The sequence below is a fragment of the Rutidosis leptorrhynchoides genome, chromosome 9, assembly GCF_046630445.1.
Source record: "Rutidosis leptorrhynchoides isolate AG116_Rl617_1_P2 chromosome 9, CSIRO_AGI_Rlap_v1, whole genome shotgun sequence".
Lineage (NCBI taxonomy): Eukaryota > Viridiplantae > Streptophyta > Magnoliopsida > Asterales > Asteraceae > Rutidosis > Rutidosis leptorrhynchoides.
Window position 1 is genome coordinate 269,780,150 of NC_092341.1, and position 12,682 is coordinate 269,792,831.

Sequence of the window (12,682 nt, forward strand, 5' to 3'; positions counted from 1 at the left end):
ATTTTTGGGTACCACAGTAGCTATGTACATACTATACAGACCAAGCATCTAAGTTGAATGTCGACGTTTACGTTCTGCACAAAGTAAAGTGGCAAAATGCGTTAGAGCATCAGCGTTCGTTCCTTCACTTTCGACTGGTTCATATTTGCCTGTCTCGATGTTCAACCTCGACACTTTTTTCTCCAACAATCTTTTTCCAATATCCTCCAAAATCTTCATATTCTCAGGTGTTGAAATATCCATCTCAGCTTGATCTCCTGTTAAGTTTTCTTCCTACATTTATATATAAAAAAAAATCATTACCCTTGTATACTAAATCTCACCTAAATTTGGTCGTTTGACTTCCCTGAAACGACAACACCTAGCACTTTTTTTTTCAGTATCATAATAGACTAAGACCATTTTTAACTCTGCATGTGACGTCACAGGCAGGTGATGTACTTTTTAGTGACGTGGTAATGTCAAGAAGTGAAGTTTTTTAATGGAGTGTTATATTTGAATGTTAAATTTGTGATGAATGATGTAAAATATTATTGGTAGTTAAATATAAAATATATTAAATAAATATATAAATATTAATGCTGAAATTTGATTGGTCTATACATCCCCTGACAGCTACTATTTTTCTTTCGGATTTTTTGACTAACGCCCCTTAAGCGTCAGGGGTGACAGGGGCGTCATATAGGTGTTAAGTGAGATTCCACCTCATGTGACGAAAAAATCACACAGTTGCATTAAAATTGGCCTAACAGTATCCACTATTTTTAACTATAAAACAGTTGGTTTAGAGTTACCTGTATTCGCAAATAGTTCTTTTCGACTCTCAGGGCTTGGAAAAGGGTTGACACATGAATGTCGACTATATCTGAGCTCGCATCATGATAGATCTGAATGATCGGGGCCGTACCATTTTGAAAAATCCAGTTGAGCAAACCCCATCTCGAAGCCTTTTGCGCTGTATAAACTTCGTTTACTTTCTGCATACCAGTTCCTAGCGAAAGCACTAGCATTCGTTTTCCATCGATGTTTTCTGGCCCCGAGAACTTGTAATTTCCCATCAATGCCTCTTTATTTATATGTGTAAGAGCCACTAGTGTCTGCCATTGTCAAATTCAAAAAATAATTTGTTTGTTAAGATCATAAAAATAACTTAATCACAAGTACTGTTTATTTTAATTACCGGATTGTTTGCTGCGACTCCACCATCGATTAGATCAAAAGTGTACTTAGTACCATCAACGTTTTTAGTCTCGAAATAGTATGGTGGGAAAAACGTAGGAGCTGCAGAGGTACTGATGCATACATCTGCTAAAAGTGCATCTTTATAAGGAGCTACTTTCGCCTAAACCAAAAAATATCTTGTTACGATTCCATAAAAAATAAACATTTTTTTTGCATTCAACTGCACAATTTTATCTGTAAAATACAGAAGTTTGACTAATGGTTACCTGAGCAGAGGAGAATATGATAGGTTGAAGACGTTTGATATCGAAAGCAGGTATAACAACATCAGTTAATGTCTGTTTAATAGTGAGGTTTCTTAATAGCATCTTTACTAATGATCGGATGTACTTTCCATCGTATTTTGGCCCCGCGACTCCACCAAATGCGTGCGTTACAGAATTCATGAATTTGTTCCGACTACAAAAATATCAAAAAATGTTAGATAAATAGCATTTGGTTAATGTAATGTTAGTATAGATGTATATAGGATCTGAATCTGATGAGATGTTGATATTGCTTGAGAAGGTGTAGGAAAACATTGATAAATAGTTTTAAAATTATATCAACCCGAAACTAACCTAATAGTAGTATAGTACTACTTGAATGCTGTTTTAATGTATAAACATTGTGTTATTGCAGTTTTGCAGACATCAACATATGATATTCTGATTAAGTTTTATAAGAAAATAAGTTTGTACCTTAAATAAAAAGTAGGTACAATTACAATACAATATCTTTTTATATGATTTGGCATTGAACATAGTATGTGTAAAATAAAACTCGAGGGTTTTGGATGTGCATTTTGAAACCCAATTACATGATAACAATACTTATAATCACATAATCAACAATCATAAAGCATGTTGCATCAGATAGTGTTTGGATGTGCTTCTAATCTTTGAAGTTTTTTTTATAAAATATCAACAGTCTGAGTAATTAACAAATTTTGATCATATAAACAACCAAAATAGGCAATTGAACTTAAAGATGATTCTGATTTAATGTTGAAAATTATTTAAAAATCGATTATAAGATTTTTCAAATAATTATTTTCATAACGCACATCCAAACATCTCTGTTAACATGAATTACAAAAGTTGTTTGAGGACAATACCCCAATTTGCAAGCTTCAAGTTCAGGAGGAATAGTTTCATAACTATTCGTCTCATCACTCCAAAATCTGTATTTGATTCAACGAAGAGCATAAATCCTTTTTTTATATATCTAATCAAGATCATATTGTTGTTGGAAATCATCCATATTTTACCTCAACACAGGAAAGATCCTAGGAGCATGTTGATGGTAAAATGCAGGAATGTCTTTTGCAGCGTACATTGGACGATTTTTGTCATTAGGAGCTGCAAGCATTGTTGTCATTAATCCACCTGTACTTGTTCCGGCTATTACATCAAAATAATCCGCAACTCGTGCATTTGGTCCATCTATTTCCTACCCCAAAAGAACATGTTGCTTGTGTAAAATTTTACCAGAAAATATATTTTACGCGTACTTCAAATAAATTTACCTGAAGTTTAGATTCAAGAAATGCAACAATGGTGCCGGGAATAATACCACGAACCCCACCACCATCGATGCTAAGAACAGTGACAAAATTCGCCTCGCCTACATTAGTAGGTGCACATGTCGTAAAAGGTAGGGTTGTCGCGGTCACAATTATAATTGTAACGATTATTACAAGATTGATGTTATTCATTGATTGGGTTGAAACACCATGTATGAAGAAAAAATTTACAAAGATGAATCTTAATTAAATAATGAGATTATCAAGATGGAAATGACTTAATTTAATCATATGCAACTAGTTTCTACTAAATGTTAAGAAACCTTTATGTTGACATATGATATTTTACAAAAGTCATGTTCTAGCATTGTTAAATTAAGGAGGTAACCAAGATTAAGTATTTTGGGCCTCATTTTAAATAAATTGAAGGTTGGTCAAGGCAATAGAATGGAGAAAAATTAGGAGGACCATAGAACTTAATTAGATGGATTCTTATGGCACTTTTATGTAATTATCATTCACATCTGAATTTTATTTGCTCTTGTATATTTGTAAAAAGGAGAAAATAAACTCAATAGACGACACTCACAAGCAGAATTTTAATGAATAGGAAGTGATTTTTTTTAGATTAGCAATAGGAAGTGATCTTTAATCACTAATTTTGTTCATACACCACCAAATATGTATTATGATGTTGTAACAGCATAACACCTTAAAGCATATTTAGCGATGTATGAAGAAAAATTGATGGGGTAAGAATCATCACTTTTAATAAAAATAATCACAAGTTTCGTTAAAATGTGAAAGTAGAACTGTCCAAGTCTAATTTGTAAAAAGAAAAAAACTACACACTATTAACATTTGATAACTAAGGAAATAAAGTTTTCTGAGACTTATTATCATTTACTTCATATTTCTTTTAAAATAAATAAAATTATATATCAAAACATAAAATTATACAAAACAACTTCCATTAAAACTAAACATCACATTAATTAAATTAAAATTAACATTATATTTGATAAATAGAATAATATTACATTAATAATAAAAAACTTTGATTACATCTATTTTTTATATGTTATCATTATAAAAATGTGAAGTTACATTTAAAATTAAATTTATATTTTTCCGTTCACAAGTGTATTTTGTGGGTTTCAACTTTTGTTTGTGAACATAGATGAACATTATGTTATTTGCGTGATGAAAAATATATATGATACTAATCATTAATCTACTAACAAAAGGAGTGAAATTGAATAATTGATCGATTAATCTTACATTATATTTTGTGGGTTTCAACTTTTATTAGTCACCATTTGAACCTAACCCATTGATGAAGTCTAGGTACAAACTCGTAGAGTCATGTAACCCCACTAAAAAATCAATAGATATAAATACATTTACATGTAAAATAGATAAGTATTAGTCATCATAATCACTTGGTTGAGCCCTAAATTTAATTAAAAAAGTAGTCTCATGTTTGAGACTTGTCCTTAATAGTTTTTTCAACTATTTTTACTTCTCTGTATTATTTACTATGTAATTTGAAATCATTGAAATGGGTTGTGACAGTCATACAATACTATGTATTTCATTCAAAATTTATTTGAGACTTATAGTCAGCAAGAAAAAATGGGTTGTAACGCTACATGTAATATCTAGTTGGGCTTATCAAATAAATTTGATCCATATTATTCATGTATGTTGGCAACAAGTAAAATTTACACCAATTTAACTTAAATCTTATTTTATTTTTTATTTTATTATTATCATTATTTTTTGAAGATTACTAAAGGTGATTATGTATCACAATTTCTTATTATCTACTATTAAAATAGTTTTTTCAACTATTTTATGTATTTACACCAATTTTATATGAGGCATTTGTGTTAGAAAGTAATTTGATCTTTTATGTTTGTACTTGATCATACTTTGTTTGTTTCATTTTTATGACTTGATATATCTAAGTACGGAGTATTATTTTTCGACACAAACGAAAATCCGGCTTCACTATGACCAAACAACCCCCCCCCCCCCCCCCCCCCTTCTGTACCAAGCTCTTGGAGTGTCATCTTTGAGAACTACCTTATGAGTTCACACACTTCTTCCTTCCCTCATCCCCTCTTATTCATTGATTTAATCATTTCTTAAAAGTATATATTTTCCTATCCAAATCTAAAAAATGAACACAAATTCCTCCTCTATAATCATTTCCAAGGCTAATTTCGTGATCGTTTCACTTATAATAACGAACTTAGCCTTTCAACTATTCACGGTCAACTGTGCCACAACCGCATTATCCAAAACCAGCATCGTCACTATTCTTAGTATTGACGGTGGTGGAGTTCGTGGCATTATTCCCGCCACATTACTTTCATTTCTCGAATCCAAACTTCAGGTACGTACACTCTATTATCATGTACAGGTCTACATGAACATATATAATAAAATTAACTAAAATTCTAATATATTTTTTGGCACAGGAAATAGATGGACCCAATGCACGTATATCCGATTATTTTGATGTAATTGCGGGTACGAGTACTGGAGGGTTAATGACAACAATGCTTGCGGTTCCTGGTGATGATAATCGGCCGCGATACTCTGCCGAAGATATTAAACAATTCTACTTTTATCACGCACCTAAAATCTTTCCTCGGATAAGGTAAGATTAATCGATCAATTATTCAATTTCACTCCTTTTGTTAGTAGATTAATGATTAGTATCATATATATTTTTTTCTTTTTGTACAACCAAAATTTATTGTTCAATGTTTATGTTTATGTAACAAATGATGAATGTTACAAATAGTAAAAAAATGTGAGGCTGTACTGTGAAAGATAATAAGGATCATATGTAAGAAGGATACAAGCATGTGAATGTAAATTGTCGCATTGCTTACAATTATTAGACTGCAACAGTGCATAAGGCATGTTTTGGAATCATATATTGATCGACTTTGCCTACCGGTATATATTAATTTAATTTCTAATTAATTTATGAGTGTTGACGTAATTAATTGGTCGGTGTAGCCGGTAAAACCTTTGTACAAGGTAGGCCTAATTGATTTATGAGTAATAGACATGATACGAGTATATGTTAAGCTAAATTTAACAAAATTTATTTAAGATTTTTACGATTGAGAGTAAGACATGAAGGTAAATTAAATAATTTAAAAGTACAGAGTAGGTATTTTTTTACAAGTGAACAATAATATTTGACATAAATAAATGATTGAGTGTATTTTGGGATGAAGATAATAGTATTTTTAATTACTAGTATGTAAGTTAACTTCCCAATAGAGTTTGACATATCTATAGTTTCTATTAAAATCCTAAAAATTAAAAATAATTCCTTTGTTAAGAAAAATTAAAAAATAAAAGGAAAAAATCTAAGCATAGTGGGTGATGTTATTAATCAAAATAATTTTGAATTAAAATAAAATCTTATTAATTAATTATTATTATTAAATCTTATTAATTATTGTTATTATTATTAAATCTTATTAATAATTATTTTAATTATTAAAGTTAAATAATTTTGAATTATTTTAATTAATTATTTTGAATTGAGTAGAAGAAGGTATAAAAGCTAGACAGAAGAAACCAATTCGAAATTTATATTTTAATTTAAACTTTTGAATAAAATGACAGCCAATATTATCTCTTATGATTGGATATGGACTGTTTAATATGCATTTTAGGTGTTTGATGAAATGTTTAGCTGACGAGTTTCTTAGTCGAACTTTGTGGTTCCACAGATCATTAAACTAAATGACTTTAGCATTTACGTTCACTTAATACCTAAAACATATCATTAAACTGTTTTGTTTAAACAAACATGTGGTCTCACGGGTCATTTCACTAGTAATCATATTATATCGTGACTAACAATCAAATTATACATCACAATGACGTAGTAAACTCACTAGCAGTATATTTTGGTTGACTAGTAAAAGGGTTAAAACGGTTATAGAATAACCCATTTAAATCACATATTTTTTTTTGAACGCGATTTTTTTGCATTAGTAGATCATTTATTTCATCAACTCTCATCATTTACACGTATTATACACGTTCGGGCAGAAACCCAAACCCGATTGACGGTACCCGGAAACACATCCATTCGGGCAGTGTTCCTGGGTAGAGGTCCGTGAACGAATCCGGTAAAACCTCCCTATAAGGTCAATATATACCACAATTATTGGTGTTCAGTTGTTTTAAAAAACTCATGTCATCCCTAAGGATCGAACTCATGACCTCTGATGTGCGTAGAGGTGTATACAAAACAGTTATATTTTTGCTACGAAAAACTATTTAATACGATACAATTTTACACAAGTTATTTATTTATTTATTGAGTGGATATACCTAAACCTTGCTACAACATTTATAGGCAGTGCACCTAATCGTACAGTAGTGTAGTTTTTAGTAAGTCCGGTTCGTCCTCAGGGAACTCGCCAAGTTTAACGCTATATTTTTTTAAACTATAATTGTAAATATATATATAAATATATATAAGTAGTATTATTATTATAAAAAGGGGGTTTTCACCGTTTAATGACCGGTTTGTCGATTTTAAAACTTTAGTCGCAGTTAAAACCTAATGTAAAATATTAAATATATAAAAGACTTAATTTAAAGCGTAAAGTAAATAACAATAATGAAATTGCGATAAATAAAAGTGCGATAAATAAAATTGCGATAATTAAAAAGTACGATAATTAAAAGTGCAATTAAATATGAAATAAAGGAATAAAATAAATAACAATATAATAATTATGCTTATTTAAACTTCCGTAACCATGATGTTTGACGTGTTGATTTAGTTTATTTCCATGGGTTAATTGTCCTTTGTCCTGGATTATTTGATATGTCCATACGGTTTTGTCCATAATAGTCCATCAGTCATAATCATAAAATGCGGAAGTCTTCGTCAAATTATTCTTATTCCCGAAGTCAAATATTCCAACTAATTGGAGATTCGAATTGTAACAAGGTCTTAATACTTTGTTTAATGAATACACCAGGTTATCGACTGCGTGTAATCCAAGGTTTTACTACTTTGTTAACAATTACACCAATTACCCTTGAATGTAATCCACCCTTGTTTCAACAAGTCTATTAACTATTAATCCAGTTCCGTGTCCGGTTAAATGAACAATTATTGGTAATTATAGATATTTACATCTCGGGTGGTGTATAATATATCAATGGGTTTAAAGTTTAGAACCACCCGATCGTCACTACTTAATTCTTTTTTAAGTGTAGCTTTTAGTAAATGGATATGTCTCTTTTCTGGTTCTTGGTCAAATGGATCGATATACACCGATATACATATTTCTATAGGGTGAACAATTCCTAACATTTTCTTCCGTTTATTCTCCGGATCAAAGTTTTCACCTCTATTACCCAATTGGGTGAAATCCGAGGTGTCATTATCTATTACAGCTCGTAGTTCATCTTCGGTAGATGACTCGTCTATTGAGTGTAGCGACCCAACCAAATCGTCATTGACGACGCCGCTACTTAGGTCCCGTTGCGTGGTCATAGTCTCTATATGAGACGCGTTTGACCAAAATTATGTCGCATTCATTTGAAACGTGCATGACTTGCAAAGTTTAGTTCACCAAACGGATCGAGAACAAGTTTAAGTTTACAAAAGTAGTAAAGTACAAATGAAATATCTTGCAACATAATTAGTTTAAAATCACAGTTGCTATAAATAGCGTAAGTATGTAAACAATATGTTTGAAACCAAAGGTGCTATCACTAGCGTATACATGTATGTATGCTTGACTCCAAGCAAGAAATCAGAGTGTATGCATGTATGCTTGACCCCAAGCAAGTATGAATGTACGCGGAAGCATGTATCAAATAGCCATGTATGAACCTGAGAAACATATAGAAAACTGTCAACGAAAAACGTTGGTGAAATCATAGGTGTATTAGTAAATGTTATATTTTGAACCACAAGATTTAGTATTTCCATAAATTGATCATCCAAAAGTTGCATTCCAAAAGTTGGTTCGCGAGCACCCAATTATCAAGACTTAACGTTTCCTTCCATAGAACCCCATCACAATAGTGTTAGAACATACACTGTTTCCCGAAAATATATTTCATCCGTAGACGGTAGCGAACCGTCCGTAATGAGGGTTTGTCAAACCCGTATGGCCACACAATATAAGTTCTCGCTTACACCCTGCAAGTGTAACTAATGATAATCGAATTGAGGATTTTTGTTCTAACTCGCTGTGGAATGTTTGTTTTCCTTGTACTTGTGTTCAAAGTATAAAAGCAAGTAGTACAAAATGTAACAAAGTATATGTTTCTCAGCCCACAATTTAAAAGTATAAAAAGTTGTTGAAAAGGTGGGACTATGATCTCACCTCGAGTGCACGAGTATAAATGTACTTCACAAAGTAAACGTGTGCATGAATGTTGCTTAGCCTTGACCTAAACAAGTAAGTTGTATCAATTAACCGGTTACGACACAAGGTCGGGTGAAATGTGTTCAATTAGTCCTATGGCTCGTTACGACTCGATTAAATATAGCATGTGAATCACGTTGTCAAGTTTCATACAAGAAACAAGTATAAAAGCATGTTAGAATGATTGTATAAAAGTTTGGTTAAGTTTGACTAAAAGTCAAACTTGGTCAAAGTCAACGAAAAAGTCAACGCATTCGGGTTCGGTCCCGAACTATTTTTCTGAGGTTTTTATTCATATATAAGCATATTAGAACAAGTTTCATGTGAATCGGAGGTCGATAGCTAGTCAAACATTTCGCGTGAAATGGGACAAAGTGGGCAGAATCTGGCCAGGCCAGATTGCGCGCCGCGCGGGGAAGGGGCGCGCCGCGCCACCCTCTGTGCAGAGAATTCTGGTCAGTTTTCAAAGTATGCACGAACCAAAACACAAACAATCACATTTTATGATCCGCAAACAATTAGAACATGTATTTTATATCATCGGAAAGCTATTTCGACAAGGAATACAACTAACCACATATCATCAATCAAAAACATCATTTACAATAACCGAAAACTCGTCAATTGATCAAGGAAGGTTTATTTTCAAAGTTTCAAGTTCGTAAAACGTATTTTGAGTTCCGGGAATCCAATTCACACATATGATATGCCGTTTTGAAGGTAATGAAGCATACATTACTACTAAACACTAACAATTAACATTCCATGGCATTTAAGCATCCAAAAGTTCATGTCAAAAACTATCAAACCCTAGTCAAACATCACAAAATCATTAATCGGGTTTTTGAAGTTTTCTTAATCAACCTACACATCCAAATGTGGCTAATGATACTAGTAACACAATTAAAACATGCACTTTAACAATCTAACAACATTAACTCATCCAAAATCAAGGATTAAGCACACCCATTTCAAGTTCATGCTAGTTACTCCAAAAACAACAAATCGAGCAAACCAAACATATATTCATGTTAGACTTGAGCCATAGACACTAACTAACACCATTTCAAATCAAAAACACGAATTTAGAGAAATCTAGAGTTTTTAGAAAGTTACCCAAACGAGATGAAGTTGGTATCAAATTGTAGAGGATGAAGAGAGGATTCCAAATATGTAATTTGTTTTGAAGTTTGCTTCCCGATCCGAATTTAGATGATGAATTATGTTTGTGTTCTTGAGAGAAAAAAAGAAAGAAAGAGAGAGAGAGGGAGATGATGGAAATGGTGGAAAAATGGGTTGACTAGTTGACCTAGTCAACTAGTTTGCCCATTTGGCAACTCCGGTCCCTCGAGTTTCAAAGCGGGTGCGGGATTTAACCGATCGAATATTTTTAAAACGCTCGAGTAAACGGGTGATGTCAAAATTAAATAGCGGGAATATAATGAATGTTACTCACGGAAACTATTAATTTAAATACGAAAGATATTATTTTAAAAAAAAGACGGTGTTAAAAATAAATTTAACGGAAAAACGCGGGATGTTACATTATCCACACCTCAAAAGAAATTTCGTCCCGAAATTTAGTTGGAAGTAGTAGTTGTTGAATCTTACTCGAGATCTTGCGTTGTAAATTCTACGAATAAGTGAAGGTACGTCCTTGAGTATTTCCACGAATTTTGACGGTCGGGATCATATGTTGTTTTAAGGTTTGGCTTCCATGATTCATGGTTTCAATCGGTCCTCCTAGGAAGTGAGGTTTATCGTCGATAGTGAGTTCATCAAAGGAGATAACAAGTTCTCGTTTCGCAAAACACGTCTTTGAGTTGATACATCGAATGTAGGATAAACGGAGACCCAAAATGAGTCGGAAAAGTCTAAACGGCTAGCGACGGGTCCAAAACACCCCAAGAATTTAAAGGATCAAAATATCGCGGATTCAGCTTCCTACGTTTTCCCGAAATGGATTGTACCTTTCCAAGGTGCGACTCTTAACGTGACGCGGTTTCCCACGTGGAATTTGAAATGTTTACGTCTAACATCGGCGTAGCTCTTGGTGATTACGAGTCGCGTAGGGTTTTACCTGAATATGAATAAATTTTCTCGGTTGCTCATGAATAACCTCGGCCCCGGTGAATTGATCATCGTTTACTTGGTTCGACAAAGGAGAATGACGTTTCCGGTCACATGTGGTTTCAAAAGGAGTGGCGTTAAAACTCGAATGAAAATCATTGTAGTACGAGGATTCGGTTAAAGGAAAATACTTTTCTCAAGTAAATTTGAAGTTGGTAATACAAATTCGTATTATGGTTTCCAAGGTTTAAATCGCATGTTTGTTCGGTCCGTCGGGTTGTGGATGGTACGCGGTACTCATGTCTAAACGCGGTCCCGAGGCTTTTTGTAAGGTACTCCAAAATCTAGAAGTGAAACGAGGATCTCGATCCGAAACGGGGTACATTTCCCTAAGGCATATTGAACAAGTTTGCTAGGAATTGAAAACGTTAGCTAGGACAAGTTTCTCAAGAAAATTCGCGTCGCGGAAGATTTATCGGTTTCCAAAAACGTTCGTCGGGGCAAGTTCTTATCGGGTTTTGAAAACGATTGTTAGGACTATCCACCCTCGCGGCGAATACTTGTATGACGTGAAGAGTCGCTCTCCATTGAGAATTTAGAATAAGGACCTCCTGAACCGGAAGTACGAGGGTGATGCAAGAGAAGTTTCCGCCCCGATGTGAGCATAACGAGTAAATTGTAGTTAGTCATTAAGACTGCGCGAGGACGAGCTAGTATACCCGTGTGACATACGGTTGAAGTCGAATGGAATCGGTAATTCATTCGGAAGCATAAATATAATTTGACAATAATTGAAGGTGTGCCCCCGGTATGGTTGTTATAAATATTCTCGGAGTTTTCGGATGTCCAAACCTGAAAAGATGAAGTCATGTACATGGCACATGGTGGTGTTTAGGTTGATCGAGTCTAACCACCATCACGTGTCACTAGAACTTTGGTATGTCTTACCGTAATATAACCACGTTGATCGAGTGTCGTTATATTACGCTAACTCATACCCCCATTCCCACATCACTCTATAAATTCAAGTTCGTGTCATCGCGAAAATCTAAAATGAACAAAATGTAACGACGTCTCAAACGTGACTCGTATTAAATCAAAATAGTTTCTACAACTCTAAAGAAGCGTTTCCCCGCGGGAAGTGTATAAACGATTGTTAACGTCAAATCGGTTCGATTCAAACAATAATGTATTTAGGTATGAAAAGAGTAACGAGTCATGATAACGAGTAGCACGCAACCGTAGGGATAAATGTTGATGACGATACTCACCTAGAGTAGTGATGGTAGTAACACCAAAAGTAGATAGTAAGAAACACCAGTGGGAAACCGATAGTAAGTTGAAACGGTGGCAAATAACAATCCGGGAGACAGAGTTCCCGAACAAGTGTGACTAATGAAGTCGTCGTCATCCATACGTGTATGAATCA

The 12,682-nt window shown here is 33.5% G+C and overlaps 2 protein-coding genes across 2 annotated transcripts in view; one reads left to right on the plus strand and one right to left on the minus strand.

Annotated features, from left to right (window-relative positions):
* Nucleotides 1–48: 48 nt before the first annotated feature.
* On the minus strand, nt 49–2,938 carry LOC139868757 (patatin-like protein 2). Its single transcript, XM_071857099.1, has 6 exons — nt 2,750–2,938; nt 2,492–2,673; nt 1,449–1,641; nt 1,181–1,342; nt 795–1,097; nt 49–273 (listed from the first exon to the last, which is right to left on the minus strand). The coding sequence occupies exons 1-6, from the start codon at nt 2,936–2,938 to the stop codon at nt 49–51; spliced, it is 1,254 nt and encodes a 417-aa protein (XP_071713200.1).
* Nucleotides 2,939–4,831: 1,893 nt separating this feature from the next.
* The window catches only part of LOC139867097 (patatin-like protein 2), a 29,015-nt gene continuing 21,164 nt past the window's right edge, over nt 4,832–12,682 (plus strand). Inside the window, exons 1-2 of the mRNA XM_071855423.1 lie at nt 4,832–5,147; nt 5,233–5,414. Of these exons, the coding sequence (XP_071711524.1) occupies nt 4,932–5,147; nt 5,233–5,414 (398 nt within the window). The 5' untranslated portion in view covers nt 4,832–4,931. The remainder of the gene's footprint in view (nt 5,148–5,232; nt 5,415–12,682) is intronic.